The sequence below is a fragment of the Metopolophium dirhodum genome, chromosome 8 (genome assembly GCF_019925205.1).
Source record: "Metopolophium dirhodum isolate CAU chromosome 8, ASM1992520v1, whole genome shotgun sequence".
NCBI lineage: Eukaryota > Metazoa > Arthropoda > Insecta > Hemiptera > Aphididae > Metopolophium > Metopolophium dirhodum.
This window is the reverse complement of record NC_083567.1, coordinates 21,239,157-21,256,212: the sequence shown is the minus strand read 5'-3', so window position 1 is coordinate 21,256,212 and position 17,056 is coordinate 21,239,157. Positions and strand designations below refer to the sequence as shown.

Below are 17,056 nucleotides of genomic sequence, written 5' to 3'. Positions count from 1 at the left end.
TTATTTTTTGTTAGGTCTTTCTGCTACACTCTGTATATAAGTACAATTGTAATTACTTAATGCAATTTAATGTCATCGGTGTAAAAATATAACTAATCGATGAGTTTCAGTGATAGTCATCGTATTTATTTATCTGCAATATTGATTTTTATCCAATCATAAATACCAATATATTATAATAATTTATTTAATGAAAAATATGCACTAAGTGAACTATATAATATAATATAATATAATGTTATAATCCTGTTAGAATTTTGATTTAATTGTCGTCATCGGAAAATACATAATATTATACAGAATCAAAATTATGCAGTTTATAAACATAATATTAATAGTAATAATAATATAATATAATGATAATGTTACAACAAACTCGATTGCGAATTGCGATTGCTTTATTATTTTAGGAACTGGGAATACGGATAAACAGCTATTAGATCCTATATTATTATACTTAACTTAATGTCGTAACAGTTTTAGTTCATCATTTCGTGCAACTTCATAATGCAAGTACGTGATAATCTTACTACGACGAAAGACACATATGATTTATGAACAGAAGTAGAAGTGATGGGACATTGTCCTAATTTGACCCTTAATGGTCCGTAAACTGTATAATAATAATATATGTTACGTTTTCAACGTCTCTTCCTAACTATAAGTTTTATCAATTTTTCATCTTAAAGTTTATGGACTTAAACTTCGTTAAACCGTTATAGTACGTATAGTCATTATAGAACTTGATTCATCACTTGACATTTTAAAAGTGCGTATAAGTGTTTTTAATTGATATAAAAATAATTAACCGTGGATGGTTTATCGCATAAAAGTGATATTATTTGTAGAGTTTTATTTAATTTTGTATTACATATTATTTCTAAATTTCAAAAAATATAAATTAAATAACTTACTTGACATCTACATGACTACATACAACTGGTTTTAAACAAATCGTACATTACTCTTATTTTTATACATTGTATTTCGGTACTATTCTTGATCCAATATCAAAGTAACCGAAACAATCATTTTCGTTATGAACAATAAATATTGTAGAAATCATTATACAACAATTGTAGGTACCTACTTGTTTAATTTTTAAATAATTATTTTACCGTGCTATTCTTTGTAGGTATATTTATATTTTAGTTTAAAATTACGATCGGTTAAAAAAAAGTTATGCACCAAAATTGAAGTTAAAAGTAAAATACGAAATGTGCTGCATTACTACAATACTATCAAAGTAAAATATTATGCAGCACTGAAAGTATAAAATGTTTAAAATTATTAAGGATTACAATCGTTGAACTCTTCTCAGAATCCTCTTACCAACAGCTCTCTGTGTCAATAATCTTTCAGACATTACAACCGGTAGGCCATTTTATTTCAATGATGAAAAATATTATACAATGAACGTGAATAGTTCATTTAGGAACTATTGTTAAGTGCACGGCGATTACATTCGTTCGTTCACTGTTCACTATAATTTCCATCACATTTGCCGATCGTACTATCGATATTCAATTAAATTAACGAAAATCAATCAGACAGACACTGACGAAGTTATTCTATCCATAACAATTAATTTACTGTTCAAGAATTAATCATAAACGTTATGGTTTCGGAAGAACCAACCGTAATAAAAATTCAAACATTAAAAAGTGTACTATTAATAATTCTAAGTGTTCTATGTGTCCTTATTATTAATTAAATGAGAAAATTCAACACAATTCGAATTTAAAATTCACAAACTACTTAATTCGGTTAAACTGGTTATTAACAGTACCTATTTAAAATTGTTTTAAATTATTATTGTTGCACCCTCGTGGAGCGTCGAATCTTTGAAAACTTACACATATTTTCTAAATATAACTATATAGTTATAATACGTAGGTATTAATAATAAGTATAATTATTATTGAGGAATATTTTTTATTGTCCGCCTAATAATAGCTCGTACCTATACTAAAATGAATTGCGTTTGTATTCAACGATTCGGTGTTTATTGCATTCTATAAAATATGTATTAAATTGTTTAACTAAAAACACAGTTTTTACATATTATTAAAAAAAAAATGAGAAACTTATACAATCAAATCCACGTTTTTGAATGGTTCGATATCAAATAATGATATTTTATAAAAAGTTTACTCAAGACAAACCGAAAGTTTTTTGCACCAAATATTAAGCTATATATAGTTGCCTTAAAATTAACTTAGGTAAGAAAAACTAAAGGGTAAAATCCGTATTTGGTTGGATAAACACGAACAATATCCGAAGTCGAACTTTGCCAAAACTTTGCTCATTGGCTTATACGTTTTGGTAAAAGTGTACGTTCCGTCTTAAACACTTGCCGAAATACCGGACTATAATAGGTAATAGTATAGACACTAACAAGGGTAATAAAACAAAGTGCTCAGGACAACTTGAAATACTTTGTTAAGTCAACGTTTGAAGTGAAATTAATTTTAAATCAAAATAGGTTCATTCGCTATTATTAGGGCCCGGAACTTTATGGTATAAAATCTTTAAAAAATGCACGCAAAAAAAAATTTACGTTTTATACAATTCATGTAGGTATCATAAATCGTAATTAGTATAAGTGCTCTTTAAACATTTTTACTCTCGAAGAAGCCTTCAAAAAAATTTTTTTGGCCTAAAATAGTATCTGCCTACAGTTTATTAAATTATCGTATATTACGACGACCAACTATAAAGATAATGAACAAGCTAATGGAAACTGAATGTGTTACAATAAATGTTACTATCAACAAGAAAAATGCAAATATATTATGTAAAAAAAAGTAGAAAAATTGTACCAAAAATACTAAAAAATGACTGTAAAGCACCAAATTCCCTAAAATTTTAAGAAATTCAAAATAAAAATTTTACCATCAAATTCTATATTCCATGAATCAAATTTCTGTAAAGACTAGCCTCAAATGTGAGCATTAGAAATGAAGATGCATAGACATCAAGTTCTGAGCAATAGTTATTATTTAACAAAATATACGATCATTGGAAAATGATTGCCTGGTGTCTATTTAATTGTTCATTATCGTCAACTAAACTAACCTTGCTTATAAAACAGTTAAAAATAATAACAAATAATTGTACGACATGGACGCATGGTACGTACTGTATCTAAGCCTGCATACGGACAATCATTACCATCAATGGAAATATTTGTGAAGTCAATCGTCTTTTTCGTCATTCGTTAATGATATTATAGCCATCGGAATTCTAAACAATATAATTTAGAAATAATAATTACTATGACGTGCGGAAACAATAGATCACTTTAGGACTATAGATAATTCAATTATTCATATAAATACCGCGATTTAAAGAGTTTTGGTTTATAGCAATATGTATTTGTATCAGTTGATGATTATTCATCGCGTTATTGTCATTTTAATTTCCTCAGTAATCATTTTAAACACCAGTCTCCACGTCTTAATCCATCGAAAATGCTCGCTGTTGGTTTGACGGCTCGTCGTAATTTCCTCATGTCATAAACAATACTACATTATGTTAAATGTATAATACATTATATTGTATACAGAGTGATTCTTTTAATGTGAACCTGCAGTCTCTTCAGACGATAAAAAAAACTTCCAAATAATAATTTATAGTATTATATACGTTTGTTATGTAGTTTATGTGGTTTTTTTGTATTTTATTTTTTTATTTTTCTTCCTCAATAATTCAAAACCTCGTACTTCTATAATATTCTTCTAATGTTTATATTATAAAAATTAATGTTTGTCTATTTGTTCGTCCTTTACAGACTAAAAACTAATGACTATGTGATTTCGACTATATTGTGTGGAATATTTAGATGATATAAATTCAACCTGTTAGTTTAGGGTGGCTTACAGCGGGGCCAATTAATAATAAAACTATTAATATTAAAATCATAACCTTATTTTCGTTTATTCCTGCTAGCAATTGACTCACGTAAGCAAAAAAAAAACTTATTTCTATCCGCCGCAGGTTAATTTCTCATCTCAGATTCATTTATCTCCGTGCAATCCCGAGTAATACAGCTAGTTATATATATAAACAAATAATATATGAAAATAAAACAACTGACTGATCATACATTTGAATATAGTGTAGTGATCAAATAAAGATATATATAGATCAAATACAATATGCAAGATTACCCTTTTATAAATTATTGGTACCTACCTAGTTATCTACTATTAGTAATATTAAAAATTGAAGTAATGGTTTTAATTTCATATTTTTTTTTTTTATATTTAAATTTTTTATTTTTTTATACTTCTGCAATTAAAACTATAAAGGTGATTCATCAAATAGTAAGATATTCAATTTTTAAACGTCAACGCTTGCAAATACATTTTTTAACATATGGGTATAGCTAATATTTTATTTTAAATCAATGTATATGCCATAAAAAAAATCGCGTTGCCTTCTTTTTAATAATATTGAATACTGTTTATGGTATAAACAGCTTTAAATAAACAAAATAGTATTTTAAAATTCTCATAAAACTTGTATTTATGACCTACTTTAAACAAGTGGTGTATATATTGTAGAATTAAATTGTATTTTTCTTTATCGAAACATTTATAGTTGGTTGTAAACATTTTATTCGATTTTAATAGCAATATAAAGATAAAAGTTGTATATCATTTTTATGTACTAAATTCATTAAAACCAATAAAACTTATCTTGACGTTGGATAAAATTAAAAGATGCCTTAAAAAATATTTTATAATATTAATAATAAATATAGTTGGTCACTTCCAAGCCGTTGTAATTTTGATAAGTTGAATAAAAAAACATACTCCAATACATTTTATATTCTACTGACACTTTTTGAAAAATAAAAATTATATAAAATAGTTAAAAGTTATTAATTTAAATAAAACTCAGAGCACGATATTAAATAGTAAGTCAACAATTGTATCTTTATATCTTAGGTAAAAACGTTGGTTTCTAATGAATGATATTTATCTTCATTATGCCATCTTCAAGTACAGTTTTATTTTATTTTTACATAGGTACAGGAAACAAAATCAAATATTTTTGTTCATCATAGGACATAGATTGTCTTCTCGACGGTAACAATATAAACTATTATATTATAATCCTGATAGGTAACAACTGTGTTTTTTTCTACATGACGTACTTATTTCAAGATGGTGATAAACTCAACAGTTTTAAACCATATAATATTATACAAACGAATTCGAATTTGAGGATCAATTCATTAATAAGTATACTCTTATGCATCTGTTGCAATTATAGTGAAACAACGCATGGATAGTTTATAGTTATTAAAATTTAAAACGTTGACTCGTCTTATTTAGCTGGTATGATGTGATAAATTCAATTATGTACATACATATTATTATTATTATAGTTTATAATTATAAATAATTATAAACAATTAGAAGATTCGTATTCATAATATATAGTATAATAATCTTAAGACAATACGATAAACTTTATTATTATTTCCCATTATGTTTGCGGTATACGTCATTATGATGTGTTTAATTGCGTTTTATACGCACCGTTTCCAACTATATCCATAAAGCGAAAATGCTCACTTTAATGGGCAAGAGTACGATTTACTGTGTTATGAACTAAAGCTTAACCGAGTGTGGAGTTGTTTAGTTTACTTATCAGCTTTAGACTTTGTGTAGTTTAACTATATCTGCATGTTCACAATGGATTACAATTGGATCGTATAATATTCGTGTGTAATGTTTGATGTTAAATGAAATAACGTTTATCGTAATAAACTATAGCAATTGGATTGAATTGAGGCTTAAATAATAATTGCTAAGCAATATCTTGGGTACGAAAAACCAGTGAAAAACGTTGCGAAATATGCATAAAAAACATTCGTTAAAAATTATAATCGTATAGGTACTGTTAAAACTGCCTAATAGCGTGTTGAAAAAACAGGTGTCAATATCGTATAAAATTAAATTGCTTATTTTGAAAAATACAATATGCAATGGACGTTTAATTAAATTTGTTTGATACAATTTTAACAAATTATCATCCGAATAATATACTAGTACTTTGATAGTGCATAAACTTTCACAACATATTAAATAATATTTATTTTAGCTTATTAATAACAACCGTAACATGACAAAATTGATGTAAATAGAAATATAATGTACGATTGGTATAGTGCCTAGTAGGTGTATATAGCTATAATAATAATGTACACTAATGCACGGTGGCAGGGTTTGACTCGGTTCGTGTCAGTTGTCACGTGTTCGGCCGACATCGTCGGGATGATGATAATAATAATATGGTCGGACTAAATATTATTTTATCAGTTTTGTTAGTCGAAAAAAAAACATTATATTCTACAGTACACTTTTATATCTAAATATCGTAAACGGATGTTTTCACTGGTGTGGTCATCGAGTTTGCGACAATATTACTATACGTATGGCCTGGAAATTTCGTGTCGAAACGCGCAGCAGGTGCCCGAGGTGACTGCAATCTGACCGGCCTCTAAAAGCTCGTGCCGCGGACGAGGCAATAAATAAAACCACTGTGTCATTGGTGGTGGTTGTTGTGGGGAGGGGGCGGGGAAGGGGGAGGCGCAGTTTTCAGATTTGTTGATTTATCGGAAACTAAATGCCAAAACAAGATCGGTAGACATAATCCGTTGCCACCGCGGCAGCCGCAAACCGCCGATATATTGATGAGGTCACCAACCCGCGCGCGCACTCACCCACACATACACACACACACACACACACACACACACACACACACACACACACACACACACACACACACAACAGCCACTGACTTTTAATAAATATTTCGTAAAACAGAATTTCGTCACCAACCCCCGCTGCGTGACGGTAAAATACCTATTTTATTATTATTATTATTACATACGATACACCCCAATATATAGTGCTACCCACCTGCCATACCCCACCAATACGGTGCAACCGTCCGTGCCCGTCAAATATTTACCTCTTAGTTTCCGCAGCTTTATATATTATATTATTATATACATACGGCGTCGGGGTCCGTTGTCATTGTGACGGCGGTGGGTCTCCCCATCGCGAAATATAATAAAATAAAATTATACATTCCTGGTTTGCCGATACGACAATTTATAAAAAAAAATAATAATATAATATGCTGTGATGCGATGATCATAATATTATGCGCGCCAGTGACGTGCCAGAGACTAGACAAATATGAATATTATAAACACTTGGGGTGGAAAACGTTTTCGATATGGCGATGAATACCGATATCTTTTTAGAACAACTAACCGATGTATCGATCCAATTTTTACGTCGATATTGGATCCCTGCAATATTATGGGATTAGTGAAATATCAATGTTTAGCCAACGAACCCAAACTTTCATTGGGAAACGAATGTTGTGTTTGACCTATTTTTGGAATAAATTCAGAGATTCCTGCAACCTGCGACTCAAATCGAAGATACTAACCAGGGGAAAATAAGACATAAATCAGATCGATTAATTTGACATATATTTTATTAAGTCCAACGCAAAACGTAGCTGTACTACAACTCACCTGTATTTATATAAACCTATATTAATATTATTTCCAGTACACGGTTAAGACTTTAAGTTGTTATAACAGTTTTATTTCATTTATTTTGCATATGATAAGCTTAATATCGTTTAAAAATATGTCACCACAATAATATTTAATGTATTAGATTTCTAAGCAAAATATAAATTACCTACCACATATTTTAAATCAACTACACGATTTAATTATAATAAGTCACCGTAGATGATGTGGAAAAAAATAGTATTTATTTCGTGAAGTTCAGTAGGTTTAGTCGAGCAAAGTTTTTGTAATTAATAATACGATAAGATAATAATAATTTTTTTAAGTTGTTATATATAGGTAGTATTAATAAGAGCATATAGGTAATACTGTAATAGGTATAGTATTATGTTAATTTGTCATATTGATAAACATTAATTTTGTGTTTACATATTTTATATTCATATGAAAATCTCAAGTTATAATATAAAATTATCAGTTACACTGATATTTTTAACAGACAAAGTTTCTGATGTATCCAAGATTAAATATTATTAGCGATTTGACGTTTACCTTTTACTATTAAACAAATTTCACATTATAAGAATATATGAAAAACAGAGGTATGATATTATTAATATAACTTTTAATCGAGTGTTTAAACAAATAATTGTTATAAACTTATAATACATCCACTGTCTGAGTTATGTTCATGTATTGTACAATATTATACCTATTCACAATCATTGTTTTGTTATATCAGTTTTTGTTCAACAATAGTACAATGTATTATAAAAGAAATCAAAAAGCATTAAAATTGGTTTTGTATAAACGTTTTATAAGAAATACATATACTATAGTGTCAACAATAGAGGTGTTTACATTTTACAGTGTGTAGGCACGTAACTGAATGTGCCACTGAACAATTGAATCATATTATCTTATTAAATACCACACTTTTGAATTGCATTTTAATTGAACCTATTCGTCGAAAAAAGAGGTTTATCCGTTAAATATTCATATACAATTGTCAGTGAATGTAAAACGAATTGTTCGGGAAGACAGACAAAATATACTGTTTAAATGTGGTGGAAATAATTGAAATTACAACTCAATTATGAACAAGTGAATCTCCTTATGGAAATATTATATAATAATCATTTATTATTTACAAAGAAATATACCGAATATTATAAAGTGAGTGTACAATGTGCCTCGTCCACAGCCCATTTAGATTTATTACTCAGACCACAAATAATGTTAAAATTTGACATACATTTTTTTAGCATTCATTTAATTACAGTTTTTAAAATACCCATATAATATTTCCCTTTTTTTTTTACAACTAATTAGATATTAGATTTTGAGCGGGGCGAGGAAACTAGTGGTCTTACAATGGTGTTTATTTTTTTTTTTATCCTATATACAAAACTTCCACCGGAAGGGGTGCTTTGATTTCAACACATAGTATCTTATCTTTAGGCAAATTTGATCAAGATAGATTTATCTATATATAGACTTTAGAGAGGTAATTTTTTGATTTTCTTAATACTTATAAATGTCACGGGAAAAACCACTGACAAATTACAAAAAACCGCTAAAAATTTCAATTAAATTATTTGTTTATCAATTATCACCATTATAGAAACGAATAAAAAATAACAATGTTTATTGGTTATAGCCTAGAGTTAAAACACAGAGATAAAACAGGTCAAAAGAAACAAGATTGCAATATTTACTGTTGTTTACAATTTTTTGCTTAAATGTGTGGTGTGGAAAAATGTGTAGATTGCGTTATAATCGTTGACAGCTAGGTAGTCAGAGAGATGTTGGGCTGTGGAAAATCGTCGGTGCTTCGGCGTATTTACGACGTCTAGTGACGAAAATATTATGATAAATGCCACTAGGCTATGTTTTTAATGAATATTGGAAAACATGCAAGGTCCCTAGTCCTACTTATTATTAATATTATTATTATTATAATATGGGTGGCAGTCAGCTTTATCGCATTATCTATAAATATAATATCATTATGTACATTTTTTCGCCTTCACGGTTTTTACGTCCGAGAAGAAGGGAAAATAAAGAAAAAATATCTGCCAATGACGTCGTAGATAATTTATTTGAATTTTTTTCCCCGCCCGGCAGGTGACGGTGCCAAAGTAATCGAAGCCGTTGGCGCTACGCTCATACAAGAATGCCGCGACGACCGGCAAATCCGAGCGCTGAAGAGTTTGGGCGGCAACCTGTACCACTTCCTGACCACGTTGGACGGCGTGCACGACGTCCTGCAAATGGGCGACGATAAGGTAAGTGACCTCATCCAAATAATGATAATAATACATTACTGTTATTTAATAGGTTATTTAATGTCACGTTATTACGATGGTTAACTAAATAATATAGCACAAACTCGACGTTTTATCTTAAAAAAAAAAGCAAAAACATATTAGGCATATAAAAAAAATTATATCATTTATACGTTCGTTACAATACACGAGTACTCACTGGTCTAAGCGTTAAAACGTGATATTATGCTGTTTCGAGCGTTGGAATTATTTTTTATGAGCAATGTTGACATTTTAACATATTATTTGAACATTGCATACTATTCTTTCGAATCATATACCTGCAACTGCCGTAATCTCCGTCAGATCTGAGATCATCATTAAAGCATAAGTATGTAACACATCTTGTATTGTAACAAAGTTTAACTTATTAGGTGCAATTATCAAGATTATTTATTAAAACTGTTTCAGATAAAAAAAACTTTATTACTTAAACATTAGGTACATACTTAACATTAATTAATATACGTTGGCCATTAATTATTTTGTATAATATATTATACATGATTAGGAATTGAAAATATTTCAAAAGCGTGTGAGTTGTCACGTGTCGATATGCCAAAGGGAAAAAAACATATGAAATCAAAAACAATATCATGAAAAAAAGATAAGCCTATCGAGAACTTTTAAAATACACAACAATTTTCAACCGAAGTTGCGAAAAGTTTGGTGCGTAAATAGACAGCAGCTATAGTTCACGTTTATTTAGATTGCTGGTAGACAAACAAGCCAAAACGTCAGAAAAAAGTAAATCCAACTACTTACTTCTTATCTTGAAATTAAATCGACGAATTTCTTATGGATTATTGAAAACATTGTCGACTAAAACATAATAGTAAAAGTTTAACGTTGTTTTTGCACAAAATATACAATACATTTCTATACACTGCAGTTAACCTATATGGTTATCATTAATATTGTTATAGTAAACAAAACAAGTTGACATTTTGGCTTAGCAATATTTGCATAATTATTAATTACAGATGATAATTTTGTTTTATAAGATCAGTTGACCACTAGTTTTTTTGTTTGTCTTCAAATCACATGGCCTAAAAGAGCTGCAATTGTAAGTTAAATTTATTATCGATCATATTTTTGTTGGTTTTCTGAAACGCTATTTATTCTTTTCGTATACATTATAGTGAAGTAAAAGTTATAGTTTAAGTTTTAATACTATTTGCCTATGACTTATGAATGAAACTATAATTTAATATCAATCTATATACAAATAAATTAAATTGAATAGTGTCCATCTGGTAGTCCGAGTTAATCTTCAAAACAGATGAACCGATTTCGTCAGAATTTTCACAGGCTAGTTTACAAGGAGTGTTCTATAGACTTGGTAGGTACTAATATTTTATTCTAGACACTTTTTATATGTTTCCTGCGTAAACATTGAAAAAAAACTTTTTAAACAGGGTACAACATTTTAACAGTATAACGGCCATTAAGTTAAAATGGATATTTTTGTCACGGGTTAACTCTGGTAACACTAATCTAATCGACAAGCTATTTGTTTATTTATTTACACAAAAAACTACAGAGTAGCATTTTAGCGAAGTTTTATCGAGTCCCAACTCTTTTCCACGGGAAATTGAGCTAGGAAATACGCCCACGTGTAGTTTTGTGCATTACCTAGACAAAAATAATTTAAAGTGAGCAATGAGCATGTTTTTATCCATTTAAATAAAACGGTTATCTGAGATAAATTTTTGTGGCAACATTTTCAATTTCCTTTTCATATAGGCATTTATATATTTTTTTTTGACTACTCAAAACCCCACCTGGCTACGCCACTGTATGTATTAATATATTATAATTTTATTGTTATGTTATGTCTAATATCATATATTTTTTCGTGACATTAAGAGTTGGTAAGATCATTAATTATATTACAATATTTAATAAAAGAATCACTTATTAAAATATATTACTTTTGTTATAGGTACCTAAAAAATATAAAAAAAATAACATTACAACTACTATATTATAGCATGTCCTAGGAAGGTTCCTTTAACAAAGAAATTAGTTCACATTCACGTTCATCTTGTTAAAAGGAACTAATTCGTTTCTCGTTAATGGCTTAAAGAAACACCATTTATCGTTCCTTAACAATTTTAAAAATATATTAATTAATTGGTCAATTAGGCCGATGTTTTATTTTTAAAATGTTTAATTTGTTTTAATATACGTTTTATAAGTTAAGACCGATGAGACCACCATAACTGAATTTACGTTTTGTAAACATTGTCAATATTATCGTATATTGTCGTATAACGGTTTAATTATACAGCTCATATTATATTGACTAAATTTCTAAAATAAAAAATTATAAAAATGTTTACTCTAAAAACTATTTTAATTCCCCGCTATATTTAAGAACAAATTATTGAAAAAAATAAAACAAATAAAATCGTTCATGTTTCTCTAAGATATTATTGAAATTCCATTAAAGTTTCTGCAAATTGAACGAAATCATTGAAATGAGTTATTTTGAACGCGCTCCTTCCAATCACTGAATAAATCATATGCTATGCGTACTAAAAATAGTTATTATTATCTTCTATTGTCAAAATGTATTCATTTAATAATAAAAAAATGCATTCATTGTCTGCATATTATTATGTTACGAAATAATCGGCTTAATAAATTTAGTTCATTATAAGCTTTATAATAATCATAATACATAATATTATAATATACATTGGTATAATATGCATACGTTAATCAGTAAAACGACCACCTGTTCTTCCCTTAAATATTCGTTATCTCATCGTAGGTGTTTCGCGCGCTTTTTCTGCCAAGGTCTTCCGTGTGTTATTCGATAAGCTGACCATTTTCGGCTGGCGTAGTTCCGTATATAATGGACTTTTAATGTGGCTTACATATCTAATGTCCACCACTTCTGGTTGTGGGTTATGGGTTGGGCGGTCGGCGAGGGCGAGGGCACGAATGAGGGTTTTTCGTTTATTACATTTTAACGTTCATCACACCTCCAACGTTCCTTACACAGTCGATTAAATTCCATTTTGTTTGTACTGTGACTTCAGGGCGGCGGCGGCGGCGGCGACTAAGCCCTCTGCAGTAATACATAAACGTATTCACCGTGGCTGCTGCTGTTCTCTCATTATTTTTCACCGTGACGGAGAAATGTCGGGTAGCAAGCACGGTTGTTAGTGATGCTGAAATTCAACAATATCCTTTAATTAAATCCAGCTACTCGACAAACGGGAAAGCTGCACCTCCCGGTTAGGTTAGGATTGGAGGGAGGGGGCTCCACGAAGTGACGGAGTACCAAATTTCTCCAAAGAATACCTCTCCGCCACTCGCCCAAATAAATTATCTCCGACTGCAATATTATATTGCTATAAGAAAACTCGCAGTTTGTTGCCGCACACTTTTAATATTTTTTCTGGACATTTATACATTTATACATTTCACCCGCCAAACGCGAAAATATTTTACGTGACCCGAATATGCCCGTACGACTACTGATCCTAAGCAAGTGCAATGGCCCTGATGACAGATTATCAATTGCATAGCTCTTTCGTTAGGGCATCTCCCCGTTAACATCATTCTCCCGGCACAATATTTTAGTCTGCCCGCGTTCTCTTATAGCCATCCGTAAAAATAATATCTGGACAGAATGCTTGTGCGTTTAATATAAAAGTCATCAGTCATAAATACTCGTATCGTAATGCATTATTTCAGAGAGAGCACTTTCGCAGACTCCAAATGATCAATAACCAACCGTTTGGGGTTAAAGGATTTCAGAGCAATAAAAAGCGTAATGTGTGTCGTATAATCATCAGGCGCTGTGTAACATAAGCGCATTCTTCAAAATAAAAAATAAAAGCATCCACCGCAACAACGTGCTATTTCCCATTTAGAATATATTTTTATTTTATAGTTGATGATGTATAGTATTATAGATTTTCTGTGAAATGAATAATATTTTATTTGACTCGAGTAATCTGAAAAGTTACATTAAAAAAGTAACACACTTAATAAAAAGTATGTTATTTTATAATATCATAGGTTCGTGTATAATACACATTTGAAGTTAATTAATTTTTACTTTTAATTCGTATGACTTTGGTCAGCAATCATTTATGTTTTTATTTCTGCATTAAATAATTAAAGAGGTAAAATATAATATATTACTCTTATATATGAAAATTATGTCTAGATATTACGGTATACTAATTATTATAATCATACATGAAAGAAAAAATGGAAAATAATTTTCAAAGATTGATATTTATATTTTTATATTTTATATTTTTTTCCATTTGTGATTAAATGGTTGATTTTAAATATCGCTATGGATACAATAAAATATACTAAAAACACATAAAAAGATACTTCTCCGTTTCAAAACTGTAACACATTATTATTATTGTTATTTGCTTTCTGACAATTAATAATAAGTCCATTTATAATAAGAAACTTATGTACGATTTACTCATAATAAGTTATTCATAATAATGTATTAAAATATATTTTTAAATTTTGTTAACATTTTCATTCTTAGAATATTGTATTCTTGACATTTCTATGCAAACCATTGTTGGAGCCGGTCTCTTTACAAATATTTTGTGGTAATTGGAATAACCATTTTTCGTTTATAATTTAAAAATTATAAGATTAGGCAATAGTTACTGTGATTTTTTTTCAGTTAGATAACAATGAAAATATCACGTATTTTTCATTTTTGTTACACTTCACACAAACTCATTACAGTTGACACAACGCTTTCATGATTTCTCATGCACTTAAAAATGTGCAACAACCGAATTCAACAATACTCTCAAAAACGTTCCAAGAATTGAATAATAATTGAATGCCACTATAATATTATTATGTGTAAACAAAACAATCAATTGTCTTATTAAGAGCTGATTGGTATTGGATATTTCATAAAAAATTGTCTTTCGTTTATAATTTGTCATGTATTAACTTGGTAGAGGTTTTCTGCCATAGGACGTACCACCACAATTATAATGGTGATATATATTTCATGCAAATTACCTGGGTAGTAGTAGTTGTACCGAATAAATTACCAAATCTTTTACGAATTTTCGTTGAGTATCACTAAATCTGTAGCTGGTCATCGATACGCAGACATTACAGAAGAACCTTATAATGCTATAATATAATTAGATATAACCAGGTACCATACGTCATGTAGAAAATTCACATTTTGTTTGTAACATTAAACAAAGTATATTGTTGATAACTCAGTTGGATTCACAACCTTACTCCTGAAAGATCATTAGCTATAGCTCTCTAATTAGTAACAGCTATTGTTTTTGTCTTAACTAGCGGGACATATTGTCAAAAATAAGTTAAATAGAACTTCAAATTGGGTTAAATATTTTTAAATAAGTTTGGGTTTTTTTGGAAAACGTTCTTTGTTTTATAAAAAAAAAAAACTAAAAACACTAAATTAAAACTCTAAACTTCCTGAATCAACTAAATTGCAATCACAAGAATACATTAAAAAAAAAAACCGGGAACAGTATATAACTTATTATAAAATATTATATTATGTATATTAGAATAATATGCTGTATCAAATAATGTTTGAAAGTAAGTAGATAGCACGTAACATACATCATAGGTAGGTAGTTAATATAATATGTAGGTACTAGAAAAACTAACTAATTATTATAATACAATGTTTCATCTAAAGGTAATAATAATATGATATCACGTCATATTTTCCATATAATCTTAAAAATGCGAAATCTTTCAACTTAGGTAGGTAATAAAAAACTACCAACTACAATAATAATATAATACCCATATTATGTATCATACTATATTGCAATATTGTGTTATTCGTGTAATGTAATCTCAGCTATACGTAGATCATGGTCCTAATGCATTTTCACTATTCTACAATCGCGTTTAACGGTTGGGGGGGGGGGGGGGTGTTTTTTTCTTATCGAAACCGTCACTCCCTGTCACATATTATTAAATTCTCTACACTTCATCCCGTCCAGAAATTTTGACCCGTCTCTTTCAACCGCACGCAGAGATACGACAGTGAGCCCCTTTCACGATATTTGCAAATGATTTCGCCAGTTCTCGTCTCGTAAAAATGAATACTAAATTTCCATACCGATATTGTACCTGATATGCCATGGAGTGGACCCTCCAATTACCTTTATTTTATACCTGTATAAATTAGTTAAGGGGGCAATACCATGCGATTTATCTTAGAAATAATTTGCTAAATAGTTTTCAGTGAAAAAGGGATACTCCTGAAGTAATACAAATAATATCTGGAATTTGAAAATATGGTCTTTGGCTATACTTAAAAATGTAAAAAAATCAAAATTTGAATTATTTAAGGGAAAAATGGTGGTGAATATATTTAAAAAATCATCCTGTATAGGGTCCACTCCCCCTACCAATGAAAATTCCTGTCTTCACCACTGTGATATGCTATATGTATATACTTTCAGAGGACCACCATCACTCCATCATAATATTATAGTTTATAACTATCGGCAGAAAAATAATATTGTAAGCGTCTATATAATAATGTACCTACATCAATAAATTGTTATATAATATTATATATTTTCGAAAATCCTCACCTTACACTCTATTATAGATTATATACGCCGGTACCACGTGGGTGCAGTTTACCCTCAATTTCCAAGAAAATAATAATTTAACAGAGCATGGACGACCTGCAGGAAATTAAACTATTTGACCGTTATAAATTGTTTCAATAAGCTCATTGTATATTATTATTATTACTATCATTATGCGTCTGAAGCGAATATAAAACCTTCCTACATAGATACCTACGGTGTAGTTCGTAACGTAAACTAACAAATAACGAGCAAAGATAAAACTACACGGTGTAGCACGAAAATGTCTGAGATTGGTTTTCAGTGAACACATTTATAATGATATGCCTAGAATTATTAAAAATAAATTTTTTTTTTCTACGCACCACGCCTCGTTTTTAATATGTATTCAAAAGATTAAAAGACTCGCAGTTACGCGCAGATAGGTAGGTCAGCTATTAAAATATTATAAACTTTAAATCTGAAATCAATAGTTTAGTTCAGGTTTTTACAAGTATACATATCTACAATATTATTATAAGCAGGGAAACCAAATTCTGTACTTGAGA

General features: G+C 29.4%; 1 protein-coding gene across 1 annotated transcript in view; it reads left to right on the top strand.

Moving 5' to 3' along the window:
- LOC132949993 (head-specific guanylate cyclase) overlaps nucleotides 1–17,056 on the top strand; it is a 299,190-nt gene that overhangs the window by 107,847 nt on the left and 174,287 nt on the right. Inside the window, exon 5 of the mRNA XM_061021156.1 lies at nucleotides 9,701–9,861. Within this exon, the coding sequence (XP_060877139.1) occupies nucleotides 9,701–9,861 (161 nt within the window). The remainder of the gene's footprint in view (nucleotides 1–9,700; nucleotides 9,862–17,056) is intronic.